The 15565-nt window shown below is 41.6% G+C and overlaps 1 protein-coding gene across 11 annotated transcripts in view; it reads left to right on the top strand.

Moving 5' to 3' along the window:
* Nucleotides 1-1183, top strand: part of SAP130 (Sin3A associated protein 130) — a 91558-nt gene extending 90375 nt beyond the window's left edge. For all 11 annotated transcript variants that reach the window (XM_063632110.1, XM_055261467.2, XM_055261465.2 and 8 more), the window contains one exon: nucleotides 244-1183. In XM_063632110.1, the coding sequence (XP_063488180.1) occupies nucleotides 244-402 (159 nt within the window). In that variant the 3' untranslated portion in view covers nucleotides 403-1183. The remainder of the gene's footprint in view (nucleotides 1-243) is intronic.
* Nucleotides 1184-15565: the final 14382 nt, after the last annotated feature.

Here is a 15565-nt window from a genome sequence, read left to right as displayed (position 1 = left end):
TCCCTTCTGATCATCCACTTTATGAAGTTGCTTTCTGTAAAGCCGTACTTCTCCCGTTTCCCCCCGTCTCCCTCATATCTTCAGTAAAAACATATGTGCTTCAGCCTGCACTCCTGAGAAACAAGAAGACATTTTCTCTATTGTGGAAGCCTCAACATGGCCTCTGCCCAAAGGCAAGCAGTTTTTTAAAAGCTGTACTATCCTCATGATCACTGATTGATGATGCAATGTCTTCTGTTTCAGGGAAATATGCAGAGGTGTAAACTTGTGATGGATCAAATCAGTGAAGCCAGAGACTCCATGCTTAAGGTTTTAGATCATAAAGACCGCGTCCTGAAGCTGCTTAACAAGAACGGGACTGTCAAAAAAGTGTCCAAATTGAAGCGAAAGGAAAAAGTCTAGACCCAGAGCAATCAGGAGATTGGAAGCAAATTTATGAAGAATGATGGTGGGGGTGGGGGGAGGGTTTTGGTTTTTTCCAAAGTGGAACATTGAAATAAAGGAAGTGTTCCTTAGTTCCCATGTGAAAGCAGAGGGACCCATGACATCCAGTGGCATGAAAGGATCAGAGCTGACTGGACACAGTGAGCTGCCTTCTTGCATTCGGGTGCACCCCTGTTAAACCCGCTCTGTGTCATAAGTGACTCCGGATGCATCAGTGTCCACCAGTTGGAAGCAATGACAAGGATGGCTGGCTGGTGTTTTTCAGCCTTCCGGTTTATAGACTGTATTTATCTAGTGGATTCCTGCAGGCCCCATACTGAGCCTGGACTGAAAGTATCCACTCGGACCATCTGTTCTCTCTCTACACTGAAAATAAAACCTCTTCCACCCACCCCATTCAGTTCTGCCTGACCTTCAAATGCCCACGTTGGCCTTTTACAGCAGTGCCACGGCACCAAGCGAGCTGCCACATCTCACACTCTAAAGGGTTTGAACTATTAGTTCTTGTCATTTTTTTAAAGAAACCATTCCCAAGTGAAATTGTTATATCGTCTGTCTTGCGTGTGTCAGAACTGGGTTTTTGTGGAGGTTCAGAGCAGGCAACACCGTAAGTTGCTCTCAGATCCTTGTTCTGAAGTACATTCTTGGTTATCTGTACTTCTGTAGCTGGTGTGATGCTGTTAATTGTATGTACCACACATCTCCAGACGTTAATAAAGGACTCAAAGAGGTTTTTGTACTTGCGCAGTTTGCATCTGTTTGTAAAGTGAATCAGTGCCCCACACTGACACTCACTGAAATGTTTACCCTGCTTTGGTTTTTCACACATTGTTGGGAGCCTACTTTGTTGAAGTTATGCTGTTCGCATAGAGTTCCTCTTATCAGGGTAGTTTAGATATGCTACAGTGGTGAAACCTGTTGGATCTTGGCTCCCTTAAATACGAGCCTGTATTGTGGCCCAGTGCAGATATAAATTGGTCCGATTATAGGACTGTTAAGGCTGCAGTACTTGGGGTGGAGCTTTCGGGCCGGTGGATGGTCTCCACACGTTGCTCTTCTTCTGAACTAACCTGAATGGAAAGGTAGCTCAGATCGGCTTCCTTTGGGCACAAGACCAACCATCTCCATCTGGTCTCCATGTGAGAGACCAGGAAAGATTTTTCTCAGAGGCTTCTGCCTCTGTGGACAAGACCTGACCACTCTCCTTCCTTAGGACACCTGCTTTCAGCTACCAGGTTGGGGCTAGAGTGCTTCCCTTTGCTCTGACCTGAACAGATTTGAGATGGGCCATGTTCCATTTCTGCCCATGCCTTTGAGACCAATGTCCTGGCTCACCTGAGACAGCCTTCCTCACAGTAGAATGGTAAGCTGTCATCTGTGGGATTGGGGAGACCACCCAGGCCTGCAGAGCCTAGCCTAAAGACAGCCTGGGTGCAATCGAGGCTGCTTGACTAGAGTATTTCATGAGGATATGGAGAAAACTTAAAAAGGTTTTACTAGGTGCCCATCTAGCGTAACTCCTAGAATAGTGTTCCGTTGCTGGAGTTTCTCATCAGTACACACATTGCCTTAGTGGTCACATGTGGTCTTTGGTTAGAGCAGGACAGGATTCAGGTATGTGGGATCCTATTACTATAGACACATTCTCTATGGGTTTTTTTTTTTGTTTTTTTTTTTTTGAGACTGGATCTCACTCACCCAGGCTGGAGTGCAGTGGCTCAATCATAGTTGACTGCAGCCTCCAACTCCTGGGCTCAAGCGATTTTTCTGCCTCAGTCTCGAGTATCTGGTACTACCAGTGCTTGCCACCATACCCAGCTATTTTTTTTTGTTTTTCTTTTTAAGAGATGGGATCTCACTGTTGCTCAGGCTAGAGATTACTTTTTTGAAGAAAGCTTGTCAGTACAAGCCTTGAAGTCAGTGCAGGTAAGAAAATAGTGTTTCCAGGATTTCTTCCCCTTATGAGGACAATGCAGTCAGAAGTTAGGAGAGGCAAAGGGGATGATTCTTGCCTACAAACAATGGTTTTTGAATATAGTTTTATTGGCTGGGCGCAGTGGCTCACACCTGTAATCCCAGCACTTTGGGAGGCCAAGGCAGGCAGATCACTTGAGGTCAGGAGTTCAAGACCAGCCTGGCCAACATGGTGAAACTCCGTCTCTACTAAAAAAAATAAAAATTAGCCAGGTGTAGTGACGCATGCCTGTAGTCCCAGCTACTTGGGAGGCTGAGGCAGGAGAATCACTTGAACCTGGTAGGCAGAGGCTGCAGTGAGCCAAGATCACACCACTGCACTCCAGCATGGGTGACAGAGTGAGAACCTGTCTAAAAAAAATACAGTTTTATGAAAGAGGAATAGTGGCCCACGCCTATAATCTCAACACTCTGGAAGGCCGAAGCAGGAAGATCTCTTGAGCCCAGGGGTTTGAGACCAGCCTAGGTAACATAGTGGGATCCCACTTCTACAAGAAAACATTTAAAAAGATAAGGGCCGGGCGCGGTGGCTCACGCTTGTAATCCCAGCACTTTGGGAGGCCGAGGCGGGCGGATCACGAGGTCAGGAGATCGAGACCACGGTGAAACCCCGTCTCTACTAAAAATACCAAAAATTAGCCGGGCGTGGTGGCGGGCGCCTGTAGTCCCAGCTACTCGGAGAGGCTGAGGCAGGAGAATGGCGTGAACCCGGGAGGCGGAGCTTGCAGTGAGCCGAGATTGTGCCACTGCACTCCAGCCTGGGCGACAGAGCGAGACTCCGTCTCAAAAAAAAAAAAAAAAAAAAAAAAGAAAATGCCTTATAATATTTTTATGTTTTCATAACGAGTGATTTTTTTTTTTTTTTTTTGAGACGGTTTTGGTGTCACTCAGGCTGGAATACAGTGAGGCAAACACAGCTCACTACAACCTCAACCTCCCGAATGCACGCAATCTTCCTGCCTTAGTTTCTTGAGTAGCTGGGACTGCAGGTGCACACCACCGTGCCTAGCTAATTTTTTAATTTTTTGTAGAGGCAGGATCTTACTGTGTTGCCCAGGCCAGTCTCAAACTCCTGACCTCAAGCAGTCCTCCTGCCTCAGCCTCCCAAAGTGCTGGGATCACAGGCGTGAGCCACTGCACCTGACCTACTGATTTTGTCATAGTAATAATAGAGAGTCATACAATTATAGGGTTGAATATTTATTTACAGATTATGTGGTCCAACCCAACCAATGATGAAATGGACTCCTTAAAAACAATTTTTTTCTTTTTACATTATAAAATGCCACACATCCGAAAGCCTAGTACATGAAGCAAATGCGTAGATTCATAAATTCTTAAGAACAACTTTCAGATCACCCCGATGGTAAGAAATCGAAACTTGTCAGTCATCTCCAGAAGCTCCGCCACTGCCACATCCAATCACAGCCCTCCACTGCCCCACTAACTTTTTTTCCAAATAATCATTTTTACGGTAGTATAAATAGAGTCGAATGCTCAAATCCTAATAAGATTTGTCAAAATCTTGTGTTTTGACAAATATATACACCCATCGCCAACACCCAAATAAAGATACATGATATTTCTATAATCCCAAAGGAACACCTCTTTGTAGTCAGTACCCCTCTGCCTCACCCCGCCTCCCACAAAAAAAAGGTAAATACTCATCTACCACCTGTTAACACAGATTAGTTTTGTCTGTTTGTTAACTTCATTTAATAGATTCATACAGTACACACTCATGTCTGGCTTATTTTGCTCAACGTAATTTGAGCTTCATCCATTTGTCATGAGTATCAGTACGTTGTTTCTCTTGCTGAGTGGTATTCTGTGTGAGCGTGCAACAGTTCGTCCACTTCCCTATTGAAGGACCCATTGGTTTGCTTTCCATTTTTGGCTATTATGAATAAAGCTGCTATAAACATTTGTGTGCAGGTTTTTATGTGTAAATCACTTTTCAGATTGGGTAAAAACCTAGGAGTGTGATTGCTGGGTTGTAAGGTGAAAAACTGTTTAGTTTTGTAAGGAACTGCAAAACTGTCCTCTAATAGGGGTGTATCATTTTACATTGCAACCAGCAATGAATGAGAGTTCCTGTATTCGGTGTTGTCAGTGCTTTTTGGATTTTAGTCTTTCTAATAGGTGTGTAGTGGTATTTCATTTTCATTTGCAGTTCCCTGGTGATATATGATATTGAGCATTTTCATATGTTCATTTGCTTTCTTTGGTATCCTCTCAGGTGAAACATCTATTCACATCTTTGCCTTTTTTATTATTATTATTATTATTTTGAATTGAGACAGGGTCTCGTTCTGTTGCCCAGACTGGAGTGCAGTGGCATGATCACAGATCACTGTAACCTCGACCTCCCGGGCTCAAGCAAACCTCCCATCTCAGTCTCCTGAGTAGCTGAGACTTCAGGGATGCGCCACCACACCCAGCTCATTTTTGTATTTTTTGTAGAGATGGGGTCTCACTATGTTGCCCAAGCTGGTCTCAGACTCATGGGCTGAAGGAATCTCCTACCTCAGCCTCTCAGCCTCCCAAGGTGCTAGGATTATAGCACTGTGCCTGGCCAGTAGTACCTTTTGAAGAGCAGAAGTTTTTAATTTTAATAAAGTACAACTTTTTAATTTTTTCTTTCATGAATTGTGCTTTGGACATTAAAGATATTGCTAAACCTAAGGCACCTAGATTTTCTCCTGTTTTCTTTTTTTTTTTTTTTTTTTTTTGAGACGGAGTCTCCCTCTGTCGCCCAGGCTGGAGTGCAGTGGCGCAATCTCGGCTCACTGCAAGCTCCGCCTCCCAGGTTCACGCCATTCTCCTGCCTCAGCCTCTCCGAGTAGCTGGGACTACAGGCGCCCGCCACCACGCCCGGCTAATTTTTTTGTGTTTTTAGTAGAGACGGGGTTTCACCGTGGTCTCGATCTCCTGACCTCGTGATCCGCCCGCCTCGGCCTCCCAAAGTGCTGGGATTACAAGCGTGAGCCACCGCGCCCGGCCTATTTTCTCCTGTTTTCTATGAATTTTATAGTTTTATGTTTTATATTTAGGTTTATGACCCATTTTGAGTTGATTTCTGTGAAAGATGTAAGGTCTGTCAATGATTTTTTTTTTTTTTTTTTTTTTTTTTTTTGAGACAGGGTCTCGCTTTCTCACCCAGGCTGGAGTGCAATGGCGTGATCATGGCTCACCGCAGCCTCAGTACTCTGGACCTAAGCGATCCTCCCATCTCAGCCTCCAAAGTATCTGGGACTCAGGTGCATGCCACCATGTCCAGCTAATTTTTGCATTTTTTGTAGAGATAGCATTTCACCATGTCGTCCAGGCTGGTCCTAAACTCCTGAGCTCAAACAATCCACCCTCCTCTGCCTCCCAAAGTGTTGGGATTGCAGGCATGAGCCACTGCACCCAGCCAGGGTTTTTGTGTTTTGGTTTGTCATATGAACATCCAGTTGTGTTCCAGCACCATTTGTTGAAAAGCCTCTCCTTGCTCCATTGAAATCCTAATAAGATTTCTCTTTGAAGCCTTTGCTAATAAGCCTTTGCTCCCTTGTCGGAGATCAATTGACTGTATTTGTGCAGATTTCTCTTCTGTTCCATGGATCCACTTCCTTGATGAATAGCACATTAGTGTAGTTTTATAGGAAGTCCTAAAGTTGGGCAGTTGTTCTTCATCTTTGTTCTTCATTCTTGTGTTGGCTATTCGGGTCTTTTGTCTTTTCCTGTAAATTGTAGACTCTTGACATCTACAGAATAGTTTGCTGAGGCTTTGATTAGCATTATGTAGACTTTGTAGATCAAGTTGGAAATAATTGATAACAGTGTTGTGTGTTCTAATTCACAAATATGAACTATCCCTTCATTTATCTATATCTTTGATTTCTTTCACTAGAGTTTTTGCAGTTTTCCTCATACACATCCTATACATATTTCACTAAGATTTGTAAGTGTTTGTTTTTGTGGTACTATTGTAAATGGCACTATGTTTTTAGTTTCAAATTCCAGTTGCTCACTGGCGGTATATAGAAAAAGCAATTGAGATATATATATATCTATATATGTTTTTTTTTTGTTTTTTTTTTTTTTTTGAGACGGAGCCTCACTCTGTCCAGCCAGGCTGGAGTGCAGTAGTGCAATCTCGGCTCACTGCAACCTCCGCCTCCTGGGCTTAAGCAATTCTCCTGCCTCAGCCTCCCGAGTAGCTGGGATTACAGGCTCACGCCACCATGCCCAGCTAATTTTTGTATTTTTAGTAAAGACAGGGTTTCACTATGTTGGCCAGGCTGGTCTCGAACTCCTGACCTCTCATGATCCATCCGCCTCGGCCTCCCAAAGTGCTGGGATTATAGGCGTGAGCCACCGCACCTGGCAGCAATTGACACTTCTGTGTTATTAACCTTGGGTGCTGCATGTTGCAGTATTTGCAGAAGTTTTTTGTTTTGTTTTGGTGGCCTTTATTGTCAATTCTTAGAGATTTTCTACAGAATCAATCATTCCATCTGTGAACACATAGTTTTATTTCTTCTTTCCCTATCTGTATAACTTGCATTTCCTTTTCCTGACAATACATTAGCTAGGACTTCCAGAAAGATGTTGAATAGGAATGGAGAGAGGGCAAATTCTTGCCTTCTTTCTAATCCTAAGGGTAAGGTGTTCAGTTTCTCACTATTAACTGTGATGTTAACTGTAGGGTTTTTTGTAGATTTATTTTATCAAGTTGAGGAAGCTCCCTGCTATTCCTCCTTTGCTAAGAGTTTTCAACCATTGAATAGATGGTAGATTTTGGCAAATGCTTTTTTACATCAACTGATATGATCATATGAATTTTACTTTTAGACTGTTGACATAGCAGATTACATTAACTGAATTTTTATTGTTGATACAGCCAGTCCAACCAGCATACCTGGAATGAATCCCACTTGATTGCTATGTGCAATTCTTTTTATACATTGTTAGATTCAGTTTGCCAATATTTTGTTGTATCTATGTTCATAAGAGTTAGTGGTTTGTGATTTTCTTTTTTGCTCTATCTTTGCATGGTTTTGGCATCAGAGTAATACCAGTCTCATACAATGAGTGAGGAAGTGTTCTTTCTGCTTCTATTTCCGAGAAGGAGATCATAGACAATTGGTATTTCTTCCTGAAATGTTTGGTAAAATTCAGCAGTGAAAATATTTAGATCTGTCATTTTCTTTTTTGGAAGATTATTAATTGTTGATTCATTTAAAATAGATATAGGCATAGTCAGATTGTCTATTTACTAGTTTCTGTCTTTGAAGGAATTGGGTCATTTCATCTAAATTGTGAGATTTGTGGGCATAGAGTTGTTCATAGGATTCCTTTGTCATCCTCGTCACACCCATGGAATCATTAATGACAACTGTCATTTCATTGTTTAAAATGATTTATTGAGATATTACAATTTACATACCATATAGTTCACCTGCTTGAAGTATACAATTCAATGGCTCTTACCATAGTCACGGAGTTGGGCATCCACCATGATAATCAGTTTGAGAACATTTCTGTTGCCCCCAAAACAAATCCTCACCCTGTAACTGTCACCATCATTTTGGTGTTTATTGTGAGTTAATTTTTGCATGTGGCGTGACATAGAGAGATCCCACTTGATTTTCTTAATATTACATGTGGCTAACCAGTTGTCCCAGTACCATCTGTTGAAAAATGATTCTTTCTCCACTGAATTGCCTTGGCAGCTTTTCAAAGATCAATAAGTTATAGGTGTAAAGATTTGTTTATAGACTCTCAATTCTATTCCATTGCTCTATATATGTGACAGCCACTACCCCACTGTTTCACTTATTGTAACATTGTAGAAAGTTTTGAAATAGGCGTGGGCAAGGACTTCATGTCTAAAACACCAAAAGCAATGGCAACAAAAGCCACAATTGACAAATGGAATCTAATTAAAGAGCTTCTGCACAGCAAAAGAAACTACCGTCACAGTGAACAAGCAACCTACAGAATGGGAGAAAATTTTTGCAACCTACTCATCTGACAAAGGGCTAATATCCAGAATCTACAATGAACTCAAACAAATTTTTTTTTTTATACTTTAGGTTTTAGGGTACATGTGCACAATGTGCAGGTTTGTTACATATGTATCCATGTGCCATGTTGATTTCCTGCACCCATTAACTTGTCATTTAGCATTAGGGATATCTCCTAATGCTGTCCCTCCCCCCTCCCCCCACCCCACAACAGTCCCCGGAATGTGATGTTCCCCTTCCTGTGTCCATGAGTTCTCATTGTTCAATTCCCACCTATGAGTGAGAACATGCGGTGTTGAACTCAAACAAATTTACAAGAAAAAAACAACCCCATCAAAAAGTGGGCGAAGGACATGAACAGACACTTCTCAAAAGAAGACATTTATGCAGCCAAAAAACACATGAAAAAATGCTCATCATCACTGGCCATCAGAGAAATGCATATCAAAACCACAATGAGATACCATCTCACACCAGTTAGAATGGCCATCATTAAAAAGTCAGGAAACAACAGGTGCTGGAGAGGATGTGGAGAAATAGGAACACTTTTACACTGTTGGTTGGACTGTAAACTAGTTCAACCATTGTGGAAGTCAGTGTGGCAATTCCTCAGGGATCTAGAACTAGAAATACCATTTGACCCAGCCATCCCATTACTGGGTATATACCCAAAGGACTATAAATCATGCTGCTATAAAGACACATGCACACGTATGTTTATTGCGGCACTATTCACAATAGCAAAGACTTGGAACCAACCCAAATGTCCAACAACAATAGACTGGATTAAGAAAATGTGGCACATATACACCATGGAATACTATGCAGCCATAAAAAATGATGAGTTCATGTCCTTTGTAGGGACATGGATGAAACTGGAAAACATCATTCTCAGTAAACTATTGCAAGGACAAAAAACCAAACACCGCATGTTCTCAGTCATAGGTGGGAACTGAACAATGAGAACACATGGACACAGGAAGGGGAACATCACACTCCGGGGACTGTTGTGGGGTGGGGGGAGGCGGGAGGGACAGCATTAGGAGATATACCTAATGCTAAATGATGAGTTAATGGGTGCAGCAAAACAACATGGCACATGTATACATATGTAACAAACCTGCACATTGTGCACATGTACCCTAAAACCTAAAGTATAATAATAAAAAAAAAAAAAAAGAAATTGGGAAGTGTGAGTTCTCCATTTTGTTAGTCTTTTTTTTTTTTTTGAGACGGAGTCTCACTCTGTCGCCCAGGCTGGAGTGCAGTGGCGCAATCTCGGCTCACTGCAAGCTCCGCCTCCCGGGTTCACGCCATTCTCCTGCCTCAGCCTCCTGAGTAGCTGGGACTACAGGCGCCCGCCACCACGCCCGGCTAATTTTTTGTATTTTCAGTAGAGACAGGGTTTCACCGTGGTCTCGATCTCCTGACCTCGTGATCCGCCCGCCTCGGCCTCCCAAAGTGCTGGGATTACAAGCGTGAGCCACCGTGCCTGGCCAGTCTTTCTTAAGATTGACCTGGCTGTTCTGGGTCCATTAAATTTCCACGTGAATTTAGGATCAGCCTGTCAACTTCTGCAAATAAGTCATCTGGGATTTTGATATGGTTTATGTTGAATCTATTGAGCAGTTTGGGAAATTTTGCCATCTTTGTATTAAGACTCCTGATTCATAAACATGGGATGTCCTTCCATTTATTTAGTACTACTTTAATTTCTTTCATTTGAAGTATTCAGAGTATAAGTTCTTCACTTCATTTGCTAAACCTGTTTCTAAGGACTTTATTGTTTTTGATGCTATTGTAAATGGAATTGTTTTCTTTTTTCTTTTTTTTTTTTGAGATGGAGTCTCACTCACTTGCCCAGGCTGGAGTGCAGTGGCGCAATCTTGGCTCATTGCAACCTCCACCTCCCAGATTCAAGCGATTCTCCTGCCTCAGCTTCCCAAGTAGCTGGGACTACAGGCGCATACCACCGTGCTCGGCTAATTTTTGTATTTTTAGTAGAGACGGGGTTTCACCATGTTGGCCAGGCTGGTCTTGAACTCCTGACCTCAGGTAATCCGTCCACTTCAGCCTCCCAAAGTGCTTGGATTGTAGGCGTGAGCCACTGTGCCCAGCCAGAATTGTTTTCTTAATTTCATATTTGGTGTACTCATTGGTACTACAATACCAATGAGTATACAATAGAAATCCAATTGATTTTTTAATTTTTTACATTTTTGGCCAGGCGCGGTGGCTCACAGCTGTAATCCCAGCACTTTGGGAGGCTGAGGCAGGCGGATCATGAGGTCAGGAGTTCAAGACCAGCCTGGCCAACATAGTGAAACCCCGTTCTCTACTAAAAATACAAAAAACTTAGCCAGGTGTGGTGGTGGATGCCTGTAATCCCAGGTACTTTGGAGGCTAAGGCAAGGAGAATCGCTTGAACCAGGGAGGCGGAGGTTGCAGTGAGCCGAGATCATGCCACTGCACTCCAGCCCAGGAAACAGTTTGGACTCCATCTCAAAAAAAAAAAAAAAAAAATTAAAACAGCTTTATTGAGATACAATTCATATATCATACAACTTACCCATTGTAAGTATACAGTTCAAAGATTTTTGATACATTAAATTACTAATTTTTAAAACTGTATTAAAATATATGTAACATAAAATTTGCCATTTTAAGTGTACAATTCAGTGGCAATCATTATACTCACGATGTTATGCAACATTACCATTATCTAATTATAACAGTTTTTCATTACTCCTTTGTAACCAATAAGCCCCTGGTAATCTCTAATCTACTTTATTTTTACAGATTTGCCTGTTCTAGATACCTTGTATAACTAGAATTGTACAATATATGTTGTTCTGTGTTGGGCTTATTTCATGTAGCACGTGGTTTTCAGGGTCCATCCATGTTGTAGCACACATCAGGACTTCATTCCTTTTTAAATCTGAATAATATTCCATTGTAAGTATATATCACTGTATATATCACTTTTTAAATTCATTTATGTGTTGATGGATACTTGGTTATTTCTACCTTTTGGCTGTTTTAAGTAATACTGCAGTGAACACTAGCATACGAGTGTCTGTTTAAGTGGATAATTCCTTTGGATCTATATCTGTGAATGGAATTGCTGTATCATATGATAATTCTGTGGATAGCCACCAAACTATTTTTTTATAGTAGCTGTAACATTTTAAATTCTTTTGTTTATTTATTTAAGACAGAGTCTCACTTTATCGCACAGGCTAGAGTGCAGTGTTACAATCTTGGCTCACTGCAGTCTCAACCTCCTGGGCTCAAGTGAGCCTCCCAACTCAGCTTCCCAAGTAGCTGGGACCACAGGCACGTGCCACCACGCCCGGCTAACTTTTGTATTTTTTTGTAAAGACAGGGTTTTGCCATGTTACCCAGGCTGGTCTCAAACTCCTGGGCTCAGGCGATCACATGCCTCAGCCTCCTGAAGTGCTGGGATTACAGGCATGCGCCACTGTGCCCAGCCCCATTTTACATTCTTAAGTATTCTTTTGAAGCTATTATAAATGGAATTGTTTTTAAAAATTTGCTTTTAGGCCGGGCATGGTGGCTTACACCTGTAGTCTCAGCACTTTGGGAAGCCGAGGCGGGTCAGGAGTTCAAGACCAGCCTAGCCAACATGGCAAAACCCCATCTCTACTAAAAGTACAAAAATTAGGTGGGGAGGTGTGGTGGTACACGCCTGTAATCCCAGTTATTTGGGAGGCTGAGGCAGGAGAATCACTTGAACCTGGGAGGTGGAGGTTGCAGTGAGCTGAGATCGCACCACTCCACTCCAGCCTGAGCAACAGAACAAGACTCTGTCTCCAAAAATAAAATAAATAAAATTTGCTTTCAGACTATTTATTGCAAAAGTATAAAAATACAACTGATTTTTGGGAGTTAATTTGTATCCTGCAGGTTTGCTGAATTTTTAAATTATCTCTAATAGTTTTTGTGGAGTTGTTAGATTTTTCTACAAATAAGATCGTCAAAAAAAGATTCTGTCATCTGCAAACAATGATAACTTTATTTTATTTTCTAATTTAGATGCATTTTCTTGTTCTTACCTAATTGTTCTTCTTAGAACATCCACTACTACATTGAATAGAAGAGGTGAAAGTGGGCTGGGTGTGGTGGCTCACACCTGTAATCCCAGCACTTTGGGAGGCTGAGGCGGGTGGATCACTGAAGTCAGGAGTTCAAGACCAGCCTTGCCAATATGGCAAAACTTTGTCTCTACAAAAATACAAAAATTAGCTGGGCATGGTGGCACTTGCCTGTAATCCCAGCTACTCAGGAGGCCGAGGCAGGAGAATCACTTGAACCCAGGAGGCAGAGGTTGCAGTGAGCAGAGATCACGCCACTGCACTCCAACCTGAGCGACAGAGTGAGACTCTAAGAGAAGAGGTGAAAGTGGGCACTATTGCTTTGATCATGACCTTAGAGGGAAAGCCTTCAGTCTTTCACCATTGATTATTATGTTAGTTGTAAATTTTTCTCACATGGGCTTTATCATGTTTAGGAAGTTTCTTGCTATTCCTGGTTAATTGAGTATTTTTATAATAAAAGGAGGTTAAATTTTTTCAAATCTGCATCAATTGAGATGATCATATAGTTTTTTTTTTTGTTTTTTTACTTGTTTGTTTTAATCATCTGGCTTAAAATGTCATTATATGGTTTTATTCCTTCCTTCTATTAATATGATATATTACATTAACTTTAATATGTTGAACCATCCTTGCTTTCTAAGGATAAATCCCACTCAGTCATGGTGTATAATCTGTTTTACATGCCACTGAATTTAGTTTACTAGTATTTATTATTTTTATGTATATTCGTAAAGGATATTAGTCTGTATTTCTCTTGCACTTTTGTCTAATTTGAGCATCAGGGTAATACTGGACTTGTAGGGTGATATAGAAAGTATTCCCTTTTCCCTAGTATGTTGGAAGTGTTTGTGAGTAATTGTTGTAGAATTATTATAATTTATCAGAGAAGCCATTCGGTTGTGTTTATTTGTTGAGAGGTTTTTTGTTATTGATTCAATTTCCTTAATAGTTCTAGGTCTATAGTTGTGTATCCCTCAATGACAGGGATACATTCTGAGAAATGTGTTATTAGCCACTTTCATTGTTGTGCAAACATCACAGGTTGTACTTACACCAACTTAGGCTATATGGCATAGACTATTGCTCCTAGGCTACAAACCAGTACAGCATGTTATTGTACTGAATACTGTAGGCAGTGGTAACATAATGGTAAGTATTTGTGTATCTAAGCATATCTAAACATAAGAAAGGTACAGTAAAAATATGGTGTAAAAGATTTTTAAATGGTAACTTGTATATAGGGCACTCTCCATGAATGGAGCTTGCAGAACTAGAAATTGCTTTGGGTGAGTGAGGGATGAGTGAATGTGAAGGCCTAGGACATTACTCTACACTACTGTGGGCTTTATAAACACTGTACACTTAGGCTACACTAAATTAATTCACAATTTTTTTCTGACCAGACACAGTGGCTCACGCCTGTAATCCCAGCACTTTGGGAGGCAAGGCAGGTGGATCTCTTGAGCTCAGGAGTTCAAGACCAGCCTGGTCAACATGGCAAAACCTCATCTCTACTAAAAATACAGAAAATAACCGGGCATGATGGTGCATGCCTGTAGTCCCAGCTACTTGGGAGGCTAAGGTGGGAGGATTGCTTGAGCCTGGGAGGTCGGGGCTGCAGTGAGCTGTGATCACACCACTGCACTCCAGCCTGGGCGACAGAGTGAGACCCTGTTTCAAAAAACATAACAAATATACTCTAAAACAATGATTAAAAGTATAGTGTAGTAAATACATAAACCAATAACATAGTTGTTTATTATCATCAAGTATTATGTACTGTACTTAATTGTATTTGCTATGCTTTTATGATTGACAGTGCAGTAGGTTTGTTTACACAAGCATCACCACAGACACATGAGTAATGCGTTGCTCAACAATGGCTACGATATTACCAGGCAATAGGAATTTTGCAGCTCTATTAAAGCTTATGGGACCACAGTCATTTATGAGGTCTGACTCGCCCAAAATGTCATTATGTGGCAGATGACTGTTTTCAGATTTTCTATTTCTTTTTTCTTTTGTGTGCAACTATTTCATTTTAATTACTCCTATTAAAAGATTGTTTATTTTGGAGGGCTGAAGGCATCTTATTATCCACTCTTTTCTTAAAAGTTTCCATGGGTCTGGTAAATTCACATTATTCCCATGATAATGTTTCAGAGTGACTCCAGGAATGTCAGGAGATTTCATCATCAAGCACTTGGTTACCTTTCTAGTGTTGAAACCATAGCACATTGCAACTTGCAGAAATAGATGGGCAAATAGACGGGCTGCAATGAGCTGTGATTGTGCCACTGAGCCTCCGAGTAGCTGCTCTACAAGCACATGCCACCACGCCCAGCTAATTTTTAAATTTTCTATAGAAATGGGGTCTTGCTTTCTTGCTCAGGCTGGTCTTGAACTCCTGTCCTGGACTCCCAAATTACTAGGATTGCAGGTGTGAGCCAGTGCACCTGGCCTTTTTTTTTTTTTTTTTTGGAAATTTCAGAATTTTATGATATATAGAGAGGGTGAGTTGTTATACTTTTATGCATTGCGGGTTTAAATCCCTTTTTTTTTTTTGAAATGGAGCCTTGCTCTTGTTGCCCAGGCTGGAGTGCAGTGGCGTGATCTCAGCTCACTGCAACCTTCGCCTCCCAGGTTCAAGTGATTATGCTGCCTCAGCCTCCCAAGTAGCTGGGATCACCACCACGCCCGGCTGGCTTTTGTATTTTTAGTAGAAACAGGGTTTCTCTATGTTGGCCAGGCTGGTCTCGAACTGCTGACCTCAGGTGATCCACCCGCCTCGGCCTCCCAAAGTGCTGGGATTACAGGCCTGAGCCACCACGCCCAGCCTAAATTATTCTTATAGAAAATCTTTCTTTCTTTCTTTCTTTCTTTCTTTCTTTCTTTGTATATATTCAAGGAATAAAAATGCAGTTTTGCTACACTGTAATATATTGTGTTGTGGTGAAGACAGGGCCCTCAGTGCATCCATCCTTGGAGCAACACACACTGTACCCACTAAGCAAG

The sequence above is a fragment of the Symphalangus syndactylus genome, chromosome 22 (genome assembly GCF_028878055.3).
Source record: "Symphalangus syndactylus isolate Jambi chromosome 22, NHGRI_mSymSyn1-v2.1_pri, whole genome shotgun sequence".
Classification (NCBI taxonomy): Eukaryota; Metazoa; Chordata; class Mammalia; order Primates; family Hylobatidae; genus Symphalangus; species Symphalangus syndactylus.
The sequence above is the reverse complement of the archived record's forward strand: the minus strand, read 5'-3'. Positions and strand labels throughout refer to the sequence as shown.